The sequence below is a fragment of the Gavialis gangeticus genome, unplaced genomic scaffold (genome assembly GCF_001723915.1).
Source record: "Gavialis gangeticus isolate Ggan-Ray unplaced genomic scaffold, GavGan_comp1, whole genome shotgun sequence".
NCBI classification, from domain to species: Eukaryota; Metazoa; Chordata; order Crocodylia; family Gavialidae; genus Gavialis; species Gavialis gangeticus.
In genome coordinates this window covers 16,433,993-16,451,140 of record NW_017728995.1, presented here as the reverse complement: position 1 = coordinate 16,451,140, position 17,148 = coordinate 16,433,993, and the positions used below count along the sequence as shown (strand labels likewise).

At 42.5% G+C, this 17,148-nt stretch overlaps 1 protein-coding gene across 6 annotated transcripts in view; it reads right to left on the bottom strand.

Annotated features, from left to right (window-relative positions):
• Positions 1-17,148, bottom strand: part of LOC109287955 (multiple epidermal growth factor-like domains protein 6) — a 360,336-nt gene that overhangs the window by 39,375 nt on the left and 303,813 nt on the right. For all 6 annotated transcript variants that reach the window (XR_002095029.1, XR_002095028.1, XM_019503252.1 and 3 more), the window contains 2 exons: positions 12,566-12,694; positions 3,528-3,656 (listed from right to left, as the gene is read on the bottom strand). Coding sequence is in view for 4 of the 6 variants with exons in the window: in XM_019503252.1 (XP_019358797.1) it covers positions 3,528-3,656; positions 12,566-12,694 (258 nt within the window). In the remaining 2 variants the exon portion in view is untranslated. The remainder of the gene's footprint in view (positions 1-3,527; positions 3,657-12,565; positions 12,695-17,148) is intronic.

Here is a 17,148-nt window from a genome sequence, read left to right as displayed (position 1 = left end):
TTTTGTTTCATCGCTGTTTTGACTCGTTTCGAGCTCGAAACAGCAAAATCAAAATGAAGCAGAGAGTTTCAAAACAGCCTTGAAACAAAATGAGGCAAGTGGAAACGTTTCAAAATTTTCAAAATATTTCAAGTTTTGAAGCTCAAGCTGGGCCTGCCTGCAGGGAAACAGAAACTAAAGTAAGGAGAGGGAGGGGGAAGAGGGGAGAAGCGGGGGAAGGACTGATCTCATATTGGCTGTGTAGCTGGCCAGTGACTGTCATACTTTCCTGAGGTCCCTTCCAATCCCAGTACACTGGGGGAGGGATGGAAAAACTGCATAAAAGGCAGCATTGTTTGAACTGCCCTGCTTTCTGCCTTGGTGTCAGTTGAGTGAGGGCACACCTTAACACACACACAGTGTCACCCGCCCATGTCACGAGTTTTGCCTGTCAGCAGCCAGAGATGCAGAGGCCCAGAACCCAGAAGCCCCTGCACCTCTCTCCTTGAAAGCTGGCAGGCTTCATGGCCTCAGCAGGGGCTAGGATGACTGCAGTTTTCACCCTGCTGCGCCTTAACACACACACAGTGTCACCCATGTCACAAGTTTTGCTTGTCAGCAGCTTGAGGTGCAGTTTCCCCCAAACCCCTGCACCTGTCTCCTTGAAACTTGGCAGGCTTCATGCTCTCAGAAGGGGCTACCATTCCTGTACGTTTCATCCAGATCAGGCCAGAAATGATGTTAGAGGCGGTTTCAAGCATTATATAGCCTATGGGCGAAACGTCAAAAAGCGTCGAAACAGCAAAACTGTGTTGATGAAATGAAATGGAACAGCAGTTTCAAATCGAAATGGAATTCAAAACGAAACGCCGTTCCAGCAAAATGCAAGTCAAAATGGAACGGTGCCATTTCGCACAGCCCTACTGACAAGCAGATCATATTACCTTATATGTGGCAGGTGTGCAAACACATTAAACAAACACATGCTTATAGTGCCATCAATTGTGGGGCAAATCCTGATCATCTGTTTATGTAGGGGAGTCTGAATTCCTTTAAGTTTCTCCCCATATCCTTGCCTACCTCCAAATTAGAAGCCAGGAATAACTGACCCTGGAGTTATCAATATTAACTACTTGACTTTTTTCCTTACAGATTCCTTAGACATTTTGCTCCTTGGGGGATGGATTATCTCTATTATTTCTAAACGTCTAGAAATACACGAACTCAAACCATGAGAGAAGCTTGTAAATACTGCCAACGTTTGACTCAATGTGGGAACAGTTTTCTAATTGCATTGCCGGTCCCCGCTCCCTACACAGTAAAAGAACAAGATTGACTCATTCATTTTATCCTTCCACGTTTACAAGTTCTCTCTAGACAGGCTGCATCCTCTCCTGTCAATTTTGAAAGCTTTTTCATTTGTACACTGGAACTTCTCTAAGCCAGAAGCTCTTAACAGTATTAAGTCTTAGATCAAATCAATGGCTGTGTAAATTAGGTTCTCTCCAAACCTTACCCCTGTTCCCCATTACCAAGACCCTCAATAATGGCTGTGATATAAATACAATGTCATCCATGGTCAGATTACTTGGAAACGGGCCACTTTCATACATTTTATTAGCAACCTTTGGACAAACCTGCAAAGTCATCCGTGTAGTACAAGGCATTAGTGGTCAGTCTTAAAATCAAAATGAAGATTCATTGTTTAGCTAAGAGAAAAACAGGTTACCCCTTTGCATTGTTATTTAACCTTACCTTTTTTCTTGCAAGCAAAAAAAGTCTTGAAGGTTTTGGCATCTTAACTAGGGTAAAGAATAAATCAAAAATAGCATAAAGCTCTAATGGTTGCAGTCCAAGAGAATAAATAGTTGCTTTCTTATATGAGTACGGGAGGTGGGAGTATGCAAGGCCTATGACAAAGGGCTTCATTTCTTAATTGAATTTAATAAAATATGTAGGAACAAAGCTTCCCATATTTAATACAATTTTTCAGAGCAGTCAAGGACGCCATTGACAGATTGCTAACTTTGTGCCTCTTTTGAAGGGCAGCGTAAATGGACTGCAACCAAGAAATAGGATCACACCTGCTCAGCAACACCTCTGCTCCCAAACAGTATGGATATAATTCAATGGCATTAGATTCTACAGACCCTGTGGACACGTGGTAGAAACATCCACTTCTATTGAAAGGAAAAATTTCAATTAATTCATTAAGCAGAGGGTGGAAAGCTCAGCCAGGTGTTTTTAAGCGGAAAAGGTTCTAAGGTTGCAGATGGGGTTGGAACCGATGGGGTACACGAGCAGTAGGTGGGCTGACAAGGTAAAGGTTCCCTAGCTGTGTTTCTGGAGTTAGAGAGCTGGTCTGAACAGGATTTTGGAGAGTTTGAGAGAGGCCTTTTGATGGAAGGGATGGTTGCGTTTGGGCATGGATGTGGAGATGACGTTACAGGAAGGAGGTGGAGTACTGTCAGGAGGAGCTATGGAGTATTATATGGGACCAGGTCAGTCCTGTCATGGGAACTGTAGCAGGAAGCTGCAATGAAGGTTGATCAAATCAGGATGCACATCTGGAGAGGTTACAGGAAACGTTACTAGAGAGTGAGAAGCAGGAGGGGGACTAGTTTAACAAGAGTATCGTTCCCCTCCTCCTGTCTGCATTAAACCCCAATCTTCTACTGAGAGGAACATGATATTTGTAAGTTGGAGGAGACCTGTACTATCCACTTAAACAATAACAATTGGTTCCTTTATGATGCTGCCCCTCAGCTCCAGTACTTTTTGCTGTAGAATAATTATGTTTTTGGTGAAATCCTGGTCTCACTGAAGTCAACGGAACCCAGGGTTTTACCTTTAAGGTTTGAAGGGATAAAATTTAATGAGGTAAAGAAAACACCTGCATTGAATCCTGCTAACAAGAAGGTTCAGTGATGCCTACAAGTCATGCCAGAAAGATAAGGAAAAGAACTAGTTACCTCCCAGATCTGGGGGCTGATTTCTACCTACGTAGAAAACATAACTGACAACAAACCAAAATAAAACCAAACCAAGAACCAAACAGAACCGGCAGGATTGTGGGAGAGCTCAGTATTGCTAGTTTTGAAATTTCAAACTAATCGTTTTGCAAATGCCATTTTAAAGAAACCATTTTACCCTGTCCAAGTAGTAAAATAATCCTAGCTTTGATTTTTTTCCACCATTGTGCTTATTAATTTGTCACTTTTAAAATCAGTAATTAGATGAGACCCACCAGAAACAAAGATATAATATTTCACCATTTACAGCTTCACAAAAAGTAACAGGCTTGATCATACTACACAACATGATTCTGTTATCTAAAAACTAATACGACATTCAACAAAATGCTTACAATTTTATGTTTCAATGGAAGTAGAGGAAATAAAACCTAAAATTACTCCCATTTATGGAATCCTTGGGAAGAAATGTGACTTATCTAATCATTCTATTGTGTAAGATTCTTGTACATTTAATAAAGAACATATTTTAGACTTCAGGAAGAAAGGGTCTTGCAGCCTTGGTGTTATACGTACATTGATCACATTTTGCTCCCACCCACCCAGGGAGGCAGTGGCATGTTCCTATAATGTGGTTGCAGCTGGCAGCATTCTTGCATTCACACACCTGGTGGCAGTCAAGTCCAAAAAATCCATCTGGGCAAGCTGAAAGTAGAAAATAAGTTTTTAACACAGTTCCAATTTCTTCATGTCATGTCTAGAAACAAGAAACTCCAGGTTCTGGAAATGCTGTGTACTGGAAAACTTTTAGTTGGTGCCTTTTTTTGGTTATTCTGTGGGCGCATCTACACTAGATGTTTACTGCAGTCGTCTAATTAGCTCCACAGTAAACATCTCAGCGTCTACACATGCGGTGCTATTAGGATGGAATACACTAATTAACTTTGCTGTAGGTGAGACCTTGTAAAGACAAGTACTATCCTGAGGCAGTTTTTTACTCGCGTGTGTAGATGCTGATGGTGGTGGCTGGGGTACAAGGGTGCTTCAGTGTGGGGGCTGCCTGCTAGCTAGCCTACCCTGAAGCACCCTCATACCCCAGCCAGTCCCTCTGTAGCATATTGAGGTTGGAGCTGCTGGTCAGGCTTGCAGATTGGGTTGGCAGGCTGATCCCCTGGGCCTCCTGCCAGCCAAGGTTGCTCTGCCCCAGCTCAATGTACTACAGTCCCAGGTGCATGTTCAAATATGGCACCTGGAAGCAATAAACTACAGTGCAATAAGTGATAGAGTTTATTGCTGCATATTAATAGCACATGTTGTTTTGCCCTAAAAGTTTGAACTTACACTCCACTAAAGATTAAATCTTAAAACGGGTTCTGTAGAAGTCCAAATACATGTCTCAGTATCACGTACTCGAATTTGCTAGACACACCTCAGAAAAAAGGTACCCAAATTGTTATTTAACATAAGATATACTGTAGTGGAGGTTAGGGGACAGTAATTCGATTAATTGATTCAGATCACTGTCCCGATTCGATTTGGCCAAATCCAAATCTGAAGATTCAATGCTAACTCGGAGAATCAGCGATTCGGCCATAGACACAGCTTTACATATTTTTTCTACATACCTCAAGGTACCAGGTGCGACTTGTGAACGCTGCGATGCTAGGGCGGATGGAGCGTCTCATGTGGGTGGGGGAGCCCTATGTGCTTGGCGGGAAATCCAGAAGTGGACCAGAAGTATGAACGGCCATGGGGGAGCCCTGGGTTCCCTTCCAGACACAGGAGGCACCAGTCGCCGAGCTGGGACGTGGGGAGGGGGTTTGTAGCAGGGCACTAAGGTGCCTGCTGCTCTTGGGAGCAATGAGGAAGGAGCCCAGGTGCTGGTTGCTAGGGCAACCAGAGGGAGCCAGTGACTTACACTTGTCAGCAGTCAGCTGACCAGAAGGGGCAGGGCCTGGCCTTTTGGGGGCACAGACCCCGGCACCAGTGAGGGTACAGCCTTTTGGGGGCACAGACCCTGGCACCAGTGAGGGTGCAGCCTTTTGGGACGAGACTAACCCCGGCACTGGAAGGACGAGCTTAAAAAGGCCAGCGAAGCCTGGTGCACCTGGGGGTGGGGGGGTGCAAGAATACATATATATAATAGGGGGTTTTTTTGTGTTTGTTGTCAGGGCTGGCAGGTCACTCCTGGTTTTGAACCAGGGGCCCCTTTGCTGTGGGGCTGGTGCCCGTGCCTCTGGACCAGAGAGGGCCATGCTCCAGAAGGGAGCAGAAAAGGGGTCCATGAGCCTCCAGGCACTTGAAGGAAAAGCTAGAGCCTCGGAGTCAAACCCTGTGTGGTGGGTTTGGACAGGGAGGCCTAGCTAGAATAAAAAGGGGTCAGGCCATTATAGGAGCGATCCCAACATACCCAATAGAATAGGCAGTCTCCCGCTCTCATAATAAGTTCCAACAAAACGTGGCAGGTAAGATTAGAGCGGACAGAAGAATTCCAAGGGCACGCCACACAAGGTGTGCATGACTAGGAAGATGGCGCTGGGGAGGGAGAGCCGTTACAGGGGTCCACTGTGCTCTCCTCAGCGGACCCAGAAGTGGACTGGAAGTGCTTCTGGTCCACTGCCGAGCTCACTGGGGGCCCACCCCCCGCGTTCCCGTGGGACATGCCATCTGCCCATCTCAGCATTCATGAGCCGCCTGGCACCTTGAGGTATGTAGAAACAACATTTAAAGCTGTGTCTATGTTCAAATTGTCAAATCTCTCTGAATTGATTCAGAGGGTTCCGATTCAATTCGGAGAGATTAAAAGGTCTCCTGATTTGATTCGGATTTGGAGATTCAGCCACCATATTGGGCCAAATCTCCACCAAATAGAATCAGAGACTGAAGCTTTGCACAGCCCTAGCAGAGATCACTACGTATAGGATCATGTGAGGCTATAATCCAAAGTTACGGGATTAGAGAGCTAATGTGATTTCACAATAAACCGATAGTTGTAGTATCATACAGGACAGAGGTAAAAATAATGGCCTTGTCATGAATGAACAGCCTGTTTCCAAAAACAAAAAAAGAAACCAAAGACTTCTCAATGGTAGGTATGGCACAGAAGGAGACACAAAGGCAGAATTCAGACAACATATGAAGTTTCGGCCACCTCTAGTCTATCTTCTAAATCTCTGGAAGTGGAAATGTGCTGCTGCCATTTACTTTCCTGACCCAATCCTAAGAATTTTCAGATGGCAAACATAAGATACATTGAGATTAAATGAAAAACTTGATAAAAGAATTAGGTCCCTCTCAGAAATGGGCAAAGACCATCAAGAGAAACTGAGTATGACAGGACTTCTTCAGAGCATCATAGGAATTTGATAAACAGATTTCAGGAAATATAAAAAAGATCAGACTCATTGATTCAATCTATGATTGCACCTATTATGAGACCCTAAAATAATGAGAATTAAGTATCAGTGATTTTTTTTAGAGGTGTACCATACCCAAATTATGCATTAAGATAACGTTAAGGTTGCAATGTATAGGGCTCAAAAGTTAGGAAATGCCATCATTAGTCCTAATATGCCAGCCTTAAACATATGTATCATAACAAATTCTTTAATTATAAGGTCTCATGCCATTTCTTCCCCTACTTCATTAAGTTCATGATGGACACTACTCCTTTAAGCATTTCTTCAAGACTTTGTTTAACCTCTTTGTTCAATGTGTTGTCCTAGGTTTTATTTATCATACACTGTTCAAACAATAGCCTGGATACAAAATTATTAATTGACCTACAAGATTTTCTATAGTAGTTTCTGATGGCTTAATAAACTTTTAACAAATTTAACTTCATAAGTCCCCTGTAAGACACAATGGTATAATTTCGATAAGGGTTTCAGCTGGGTGTTTAAAATTAGTGGATAGTTTTGTTCCAGTGTTGGTCCGGTCTCTTCCTCACTACCTCCTGCTGGCACCCCTTTGGTCCTCCATTTCAGTGTCCTTGCTTAGTTAATCCTAGTGTCAGCATCTTTGGGATTTCAGATCCCAACTCCTGCCTCCCTCTCTTTGGTCCTGTCTTCTCCTTGCCCAGCAGTGCTAATTTTCCCTGCCAGTCCTCAACTTCCAGTCCTGGCATCTATCTCACACCTCACCTCACCAGATCTCAGTCATTTGTTCTACTTCTTACGATCAATCCCATTTATTCCTATGGCAACTGGAAACAGTGCCTGACAGCAGGAAGTGTTATGAAATTCAGTGCACTATCTGCACACTAAAACAGAAAGTAAATCTAAGACATCAAGCGGTAAAAGGTAGTAGTAGTAACGGAGTGCAACCTCTGCTTTGGGATCCAGAAAAAAAACTAATTTGATTCTGATGGCAGCAGTTTGCTTTTTTTTTAATATATGATTTCATAGTTGCCTTATGCAGAGAGAAAGCACAAACCTTTCCTTTGGACAGTCTAGACTACAGTTTCTTTGGCTTTTCAAGCTTGGAAAATGTTCTGAAAATTGGCTTTCATGTGAAAACGGGTAAGTAACACACATTGTTGTAAAGCATATTGGAAGTGCCAGTCATCCTCTTGTTTAGTTTTTATGGACAGAAAGGCTGTTATTGAGCTGTAAGGTGGTATGCCTTTTTGCAGTTCCAAATCTAATTGGATCATCATATCTTGCCTGTTATTATTTACTGACCTTCTGTAGCGTGAGCCACACAGAATACCAGAGAGAAAATACATTATCCAACTACAGATAGCTAAAGAGATTGCAAACAAATCCCTCATCCAACAAAGGGATTACAAAATTTTGTCAGAACCTGGAAGTCTATGACACTACCCCTATCTCGCTAAAGTAACTTTCCCACCTTTGGAATTTATTCATCCAGCAGAAATCCCACATGACCAATGTGAATCATGTTAGTATGTCCCGATTTAGATACAGGAGTGTTATTCTAGACCTCAGTACTACATGTACTGAAAAGCCTGTGACTCCATGCTATAACCATATTCATTGAAGAGAAAAAGACTTTTGTTGGAAAAGTAACTAGAGGATTCTGCCGCTTTATATTTTGTAGGTTGATGAATTGTTTGGTACTGTAGGGCCGTTCTACATGGCCCAGCAGGAAACTGGATAATTAATTTACTGGTTGGACATTGGAATTTAGTGTTTTGTCTGAGACGAAATGGTGTGAGGGCATGTTGGACGAAGAGAATTAAAAGCAATTTTAAAGACAACACTACCTTACATAATCCTTTTCTTCCCTCTAACAAAACTAGCTAATAGTTTTGGAAGGAATAAAGCTCAGCTGGAGATCAGTCTGGAGAGTTAGGGATGCTGCTTTTCTCAGTGGCTTAAAGTGGAAACTGTGGGTACTTGGTACCACAAAGATTACATCACATTTAACAATTGCTTCTTTGAACAGCAGCAGACCAGACCAGGGTGACCTATCTGGATGATTTGACTTGGCAAATATGAAGGAACTGATAACACTAATTGGATAGTAAAGCCAGATTCTGAGGCTCTTGGTTTTTGCTGGGTCAACTGCTGGGTTGTTTGTCATGAGGAGCTCGTGAAAGCTTAGGTTCCTCACATTTCAGATGTTTACATTTATTTAAGACAAGCTCTGATGTATTTAGCCATCTTTTACAACAGGGGATTGAAATAATTTACTCCGACTCCCCTGGTTTGCAAGAAGTGCATTGAAACTTAAACCCCAGGGCAATGCACGATTATAGTTGGCATCTTTGCTGGGAAAAATATTACTCATATTATCTATGTTTTAAATGAACAGAGAAAGATTTTCTATAAGATCTTTTGCTATGATTATTGCTTTTGCATACTCCAGGAATAAAGACTTTAATTGCTACTTTAATTCACATACAGATGAAACCCTCTTACCATCCCCTAAGGCTAAGGACCTTGAGACTACATTTGAAAGGAATGGGCATTTAAACATATGGAACATTCTCAAGTGAGATAGGGGAGAGATTGCTTGCTGGTAGCATTACTCAGGAAATGATTTATTGTCCTGTGGTAACTCAAGATCTTTTAGAGCATGCACATTTCACTTGCAATATATAGCCTTTGCCGGTATAGTAAATGCTGATTAATTTGCCATTCCAAATGGAATACAAATGATGGGAAATTACACAGTAGTGACCAACTGGGAGGAATTGATAATTGAGGGCGTGAAGGGGAGGGGAAGAAACTGGTAGGGAATTCAACCACAGGGAAAGGTACAGTTTACTGTATTCTGTTTGAATTACTTTCTGATTTCAAGAAGTCAAAAATGACACATTTCATTCTTCCCTGCTTGCACGATGCCTCTCTCACCCCTTCAACCTGGTCTCTCTTGGTATATTTCTTTAATTAAATATTTATTTATAGACCTTAAACTTTTTCTCACACCAAAAATCAGCCCTGTTGAACACACAAGGCAGTGTAGACATTTTTTTTGGTTGGGTTTTGCAGTGACTAGTTCTCAGCGGGTCACCCCTGAGAGTACAGGGTTTCTATTCGGAACATGGCAGAACCTCTTTGTTCTACTTACGTCTTGCTGTGTAAGATGGCACAAATACCATCATAATAGCCACCTGCTTGGATATATGTCAGGTTATGGGTAAAGAATAGCTGGTTTCAGCTGAACTTGAGGAAAACAAACACCATACTGAAGGGCAGCTATAATGCTGTCTCCTGTGGCTGATGGGGGATAGCCGCAATCAGACAGTTCAGTTCAGTCAGAAGTGCTCCCAGGCTCTTCAGTGATGCTAAAGCAGTTTCTCTGAATAAGACTTTCTACTCTCTCAGGTTAGGCAACTCTGTCGCATCCTGGCAGACAACCTGGCTTCAGTTACATGTGTCTTCATCACCTCCCTGCAAAACTAAAACGATGTGCTATAGTTCTTAACATTTCCATATAATGTCATTCCAAATCCCATGTCTCAGGCTGTCTCTTCAAAATGCTCAGTGCCAGGGATCAGCACATCTAGGAGGTTTGTTTTTACGGTGAACTCAGGCTATGGCTCAAGCACTGCACCTGACTTGTGGTCACTTCATAAATAAAACTCATTCATTCAAGTGAGGTGATAATTTTCACTGAAGTGGCTGGGCCCATTAGGGAGTCCAGCTATAGATCAAGCTACTGCAAAGCATCTCCAGAATGGTCATGTTAGCTGCAGTACAAAGAAGGACTAGCTCCACTCACATGCCACTGGTACTCTAACACCTTCCTACAATTCCCCCATGTCCCCATAAAGATGGACTGGCTATCTCACAATTCACAGTACAGTTCAGCTTACTGTAGCACAAAGAACCACAAAATGTGTCCCCAGAAATCTTAGTGGCACACAAATGCCGACACAGTGGACACAGTATTATTTTGTAGCATAACTGCCCTTTATGGATCGTCTAATTTAGGAAATGCCAGAAAATAAGATTGCCTGAGCTCTCCCCTGAGCATAGAACCTTTAATCCACTGCACACACTTTTGCCACTTGAGCTAATAGATGACAGAGTAACTAATAGCAGCTTGAATGTGTCATCCTCTATGTGGAACAGCACATAGGTGATGAGGAGACACAGGTAGGGTTCACAGATATTTGCTGACAGCAGAGAAATGCTAAGACATACAGTTCCAGGCACTGTCCCACGCTGGTAGGGAGTGTGTCCTAGTGCATATCAATTTCTGCCTGTCCCCACCAAGTTGGATCCTTCTACCCCATCTCTTTCAATCTCTCTCAAAACTAGTCCTGTCTTTCCCATTCGTGTTTTTTCATTCCAACCCCATTCTTCTTCCCCAACCAGTAGGTGTTTTTCCTTCTCCATGTTTTTAATTCCGTGTTTAGCAAGCCCTACTCATTCTTCCACGCTCCCTGCCCTATTCTCAGTCTTCCCTCAAGCTTCCTTGCTCAGTCACTGTTTGGTGATGTTTATCAGACATTTAAGGCTGATGAAGAAACAGGAATCATTGGAAATGGGAAAGAAAGGCACAGATCAGCTGTGGGAGTGAAAAGAAAAATCAACGTATTAAATGTAGTGGCTTATCATGATTTGAAAGCGAGTCAGCTCTAAGGGGGACTAAGTGCAATGGGCACCACCATATATCTTATTCAGATGGGATGCACTAACCTATCCTTGTGGTACGTTCACATTGGTATGTTTGCCCAATATGGGCCATGTGTTTTATAGTCATGCTCAGTGTTTGCTACATTTAATCACCTTCATAGTTGGTTTCCATCACTGAGCACATGCTGCTTTTCACAGCCGTATAATGATAGGCAATGTATTTAAGGAGGTTTTCTTGTATGTGAATGCAAGACAAAGAGCTTTTTTCTTCATGTTAATTTGGGGGGGAGGAGGTGGGGGTGGAGGACACACACGCATCTTATATTTGAGTAAATACAGTAATAAGTTGTTTTTTTTTCAGGCTTCCCAGGTGGCCAGTCTTATAGAGACCTAATAAGGAGGAATCTTTTGGGGAAAATTAGTCCGTTTTCACATTTGTTCAGTCTGTAGTTAACGTTTCATGTAGCTATGTTAGGATTCATTTGTAAATGTTCACCGAACTATGGGTTTAAAAAGTAAAAAGAACAGATTTAAGGGAAAAAGACGACTTTGGTAAGTTATTTTAAAAAAAGCCTCAGGAAAATAACAGAAATTATGTCATAAGGTTCACAAGCAGAGCTCAGAAACAGAATGTATTTTTTCATGTCATGTTTCCTGGACAGAATGAAAAAAGAAAATTATAAATGCATTTTTTCCATATATAATGTATTGGGTATTTGACAGTAGTACCAAAGTTACAAAATGCCTTGATTTCCATTAGGGGGCACCACTTGCATGCAAGTGGTATAATCCGTCTCATTCTAACATGCACAGATTGTATTCTAAGCTAACTGATATTTTTGTATGATAAACAAAACAATTACAGCTTTGGTATATTGACTGTTGGTTGTAAAATATATACTAAATAGTATTCAAATATTCCTGCAAAATAACTGATCCAATGCACATTATTTCTGCTGTGCTCTAAACAGAATGGATTTTTCTTTCATTCTCTGCATTGCTTGCAGTGTGAAAGCAAAATCACAAGAAGATGCAGCAGATCAACTCAGGAATGGGGTATCTAAGAAATCCTGTCCAAAATAACTGTTCCTTCATTTTAACAAATTACCAGGTCATCACAGATGCATTGCTAGACTTCAATATTCTTAGGAAGCGAGACTTTAATACTGTTAGAAAACATGTTGCTTTAAGCCACCAGCTGGGTGAGAGTCATAGATCCAAGCACAAGGGGCTAGTAAAGAATTCTAACTCACGTAGAACATCTTTTTCCCCCATTCTAAAGCAGTAAGATTTTGTTCACAAAAGCCTTGATTCAACAAGCTTTTTAAATCCCTACTTCGTTCTAAAGCACATGAATTGTCCCAGGATGCTAATGAGACTCAGAAATGTAATGCTTAGTTACCTTCCTAAACTGGTGTCTATCTGCCAATAGTGAAATATAAATTCATATTTATAACCATATTTTATATTTCACCATTCAGGTTAGGCCCTGCCCATTATGAATCCAGTTCTGGAGTGATCTGTGAGAAATGGCTGCCTCCATGTAAAAGGAAGGAAAAGTACCTTTTTCACAAAAAGTTCCTGTCCAACCAGCCGCGCAAGTACAGGCTCCACTGACATGATCGCAGACAGCTCCATTCTTGCATTGACAGCTGTACTTACAGCCTGGCCCAAAGGTCCCATTGGGACATCCTGTGCGAAGACAATCGAAAGCAGGTGTTGGGTGGAATCGGGCATAGATCAGTGTAGAATAACCGCAGCACACAAGCCCATTTGAACTTTTCTGTTTGAAAATGGAGGATCAAGGCTTAACTCTTTACCCTGAAAGAGGTAATATTAGGCATTACCTTTGAGAGATTGGCTCCTGTAGGAATTCAGGTGGCTGATTTTCTTGGGGGGGTGGTTAAAGGTGTATATATTAGGAAAAAATGAAAGATCTGCAGCACCGGAGATTGCATGGAAAAGCAATAGAGATTACAGTTGCGAGGACTTCAGTTCTCAGATTCCTGATCGTTTCTTTGCCACACATCAGTCTAGAATTACTTATTTGCACAACTCCCCTCCCTGAACTTCACCTGCTGGGAAGTGATTGCTGGGAACGTGACCTGCTGGGATGGGATGGGGGCTGTGCAGGATTTCTAGAGTTGCCCTTAAGCTCCGATTCTCTCCCCTCCCACGCTCACACAAGCACACACTTTCCCCCTTGCAATCCTGATTCACCAGTCAAACCAATGTAAATTTGACTGAATATTAAAGAGGGGACTTCCTTTGGGAAAGCTTCAAGCTGGAAGCTGCACACATCACTTACAGCCTCTGCTTTGAAAAATTCCAAATGAAACATTACATCTGGGGGAATGGCTTAGGGAGTTCTCTCTCTATTGCAGGTCATGTTAATTTTAAATGAATCCTACCAAGTCATTTACTATCTTAAGAAAACACAACTTCAGCATGCAAATTGTATTCTCCAGGACTACAGAAAAATCAATTAACATAGGGTCAGTTGCCTTACTGGCATTAGACACATTTTGGAGAGCCATGGATGGCAAAAATGGCTTAGGATAGACACAACAGTGTAGGACATTTACACTAGTTGAAAGGTTATGCTAATTTTATTCCTAAACATTTGTAGATCATTGCCAGATCTTTTTAAAAGGGGAGTATTTTAACATTTATATCTGCAGTCATTTTAAGCAACGTAGCAAGTATCAGAGCACACAAGAAACAACCATCCTTTACGCTTCTCTGAAATATTAAACACCATAACCAGAAGAAAATATGCCTACATCCTGCTTACCACCAAACAACTTCAAGGTAAACAGACTATTCCAACTTTTCTCTGAGCCCCGCCTGCATAAAAGTAACCATTCCAAACAGGAGATCTTACCACACCTTCAACTCCTCTATGAAATATGAACTTTCATTTCTGCCTAGAACTTTTACACTCTCTTCTCCTATGCCTGAAGAAGGGTGTTTGTACCCGAAAGCTTGCAATTAAAGACTTTTTTTTTTTTTTTGCAAAAATCTCATTGGTCTAATAAAAGATATCACCTCTACTATGAGTTCTGATTCCAAGAAACAACATGCACTTTCAGAGGTGATTCTGCATCTAAAGATAAAATGGAATTGAAAAAAGAAGCTATATGGTATTCTGGCTAGGCAAAACAATGGGCTTAATCAGTTCTTCAAGGGTTTCCATGATGGAAAGGGGATCTTCAGGTCACAGAGGATTAGGATGCAGCAATATACTATTCCATCCAAAGTCACCCCCATTTTTGGGGCATGGCTGGGCAAACCCTATGTGTCAAATAATCCCCAACTATCAGAACAGTCTCTTGGGATAGATGCAGCCCATTGTAAGGATTGTAGGGAATATAAAGGTGGACTGAATACACCTTTGCTCCCTCAGTTTTTGGTCTTTGGCTAAACACAGCTGGATGAGACCAAAGACTAGAGGTTTGTCCACATAGGTTAGTCATATTATGTTTTATAGATCAAATTCAGCCCTGGTGTAAGTAGGTGCAAAATTTCATTACATTGCTGGAGCTACATACTAAAGACTGCTTTTGGTTCTATGTGTCTTCTGCATTTTTCTCTATACACTTTTATAATTAGAAAACACATACAAGACTACTTGTTTTTAAGCTTGCATACTCCTGTTCCTTAGTCTTAAAACTGAAGTTTCAGAGCCAGACTCAGGCTGGGTATGCATGTAAAAACATATTTCAGATCCAAAGTAAGTGAACACTATGGCAAAAACCATAGGGACAGAAGTTGCACATAAACCAGTTTAAGTGATCAGAAACTGGCTTAAATCTGTGACAGAACAGAAGTTCAGTGCACATAAACCAGTTTCAAAATAGCTGAAACTGGTTTAAGATAAACCTGGTTGAATGTAATATTAGACTTAACTGATTTGTGTCAAATCAGTTTATGAAACTTCTGTCCCAGACCTCTTCCTTGTTCAAGTTAATCACAGTCCCCCAGCATCCCAGCATGCTTTCCAGCCCTGTGCTGTGCTGTGCTGCCTTCTCCAGCAGAGAAGGGTTGTGAGGTGGAGGAGGCAGGAACTGTCCCTCTCCTCCCCTCCCTTCCCCTCCCCACCCCCAGGCAAACCCCAGCTAGGGTCTGAGCCCAGGGACAGCAGGTAAATTTCCCTTCCCCCAAGTACAGAGCTGCCCTGCTAAAAACTCACTGCTGGCTGCAATTGTGGACTACAAATCTCAGAGGCACCTGGAAGCAGGAAGAGGAAATGATGAGTTACACTTCAGAGTCCTGTTGTTGTAAGTGTGGACTGCAAATCCCAGAGACCTCAGGGGCAGCAGGAAGAGGAAATGAACACACAGCCCATGCTGGATATGTGCCAGAGAGCTGTGCTCTAGCACTCCCCCAGCTTCTGGCTTGAGCCACTGAAGACATGTGGCTGCATTTCCTGAATCAAAAGTGAATGCCTGTCCAGTTGTTTCTCAGTTTCATCTCTGAAGCCTAGACTAACCCAGGGTGGGCAAAATGCGGCCCAGGGGCTGGATATGGCCCACCAGGCTATTCTATTGAGCCAGCGGGGCCCCTAAAAAATTTAGAAAATTAATATTTATCTGCCCCTGGCTGACTGTTATGTGGCCCTCAATGGCTTGCCAAAACCCAGTAAGTGACCCTCCACCCGAAATAATTGCCCACCCCTGGACTAACCTGCAAAGACTGAATTGTTTTAGCCTTGGGCTTTTTGACTGTCTGTACTTAGCCATGGTGTTCACAATCAACAGGCTCCATGTCTTTAGCCTGGGAAGGATGTTTGGGAGGTGTTGTCTGGAGAGAATGATTTTCAGGGGTGACTGCTGTCTCACATCCTAATAAATATTCACCCCACCTTTGTCAGGGGCAGTTCTGCTGAAGTGGTAATGCACACCAAAGTATATACCAAATGAAAAGGACCTCACAATTGCTTGTGATGTCCCAGACAGGCAGCAGGAGCAGATGAACTATCAGATGACAAAGAACTAGTTGAGGCAATATGAAGTCCTTGCAAAGCAGAGAGTGGTGGTATCGTAAGATTCATGTAGCACTGAGCATTACATAATAAGGGCTGTGGGTCCCTTACTGGATGGAGGAGGCAAACTTGTGACAGAAAATGCAGAAAAGGCTGATGTACTCAATGCCTATTTCACCTCAGTCTTCACAGGCTAGGTCAGCTCCCAGACTACTGCACCAGGCAGCACAGTTTGGGGAGGAGGGGAGCAGCCAACAGTGGCAAAAGAACAGGTTAGGGACTACTTAGAAAAGCTAAACAGATACAAGTCTATGGGACCGGATGGGTTGCACTTGGGGATGATGGAGTTGGCTGATGTGACTGCAGAGCCACTGGTAATCATCTTTGAAAACTCATGGTGATCAGGAGAGGTCCTAGATGATTAGAAAAGGGCAAGCATAGGGCATATGTACACATGCACACACCACAGCAGTGGGTGCTTTGAAAAGCGCCTGGTGCTGCAGCACATACAGTTGTGTAAGTGGTGAAATGCATGTCAGCACTGAGAAAATGGCAGCAGTGCACTATTGAACTAAAACACATCGGAAGTGCTTTAGCTCAAAAGCACACCACTGCCATTTTCTGTGCGCTGATATGCATCTCACCACTTATACAACTGCATGCGATACAGCGTAGTGCGCGTCAACTCATGTGTGGAGCAGACTTAATTAATCAGACTTGATTAATCAAGTCTGCTCTGACACGCCAGATCTCTGACGCATCCCTGCACAAAAATATATGCATCTATGAAAGGGAACAATGAGGATCCAGGGAACTACAGACCAAGTCAGACTCACCTCAGCCCCTGGAAAAATCATGAAGCAGATGCTCAAGGAATCCATCTTGGAACACTTGGAGAAGATAAAGGTGATTAGGAACAATCAGCATAAATTCACCAAGGGCACATCATGCCCGATCAACCTGATTGCCTTCTATAGTAAGATGACTGGTTCTGTGGATGAGGGGAGACCAGTGCATGTGGTGTACCTTGATTTTAGCAAGGCTTTTGATAACATCCTACAACATCCTCACAGGCAAGCTAGGGAAGTATGGGCTGGATGAATGGACTGTAAGATGGACAGAAAAATGACTGGAGCATTGGGCTCAGAGGGTAGTAATCAAT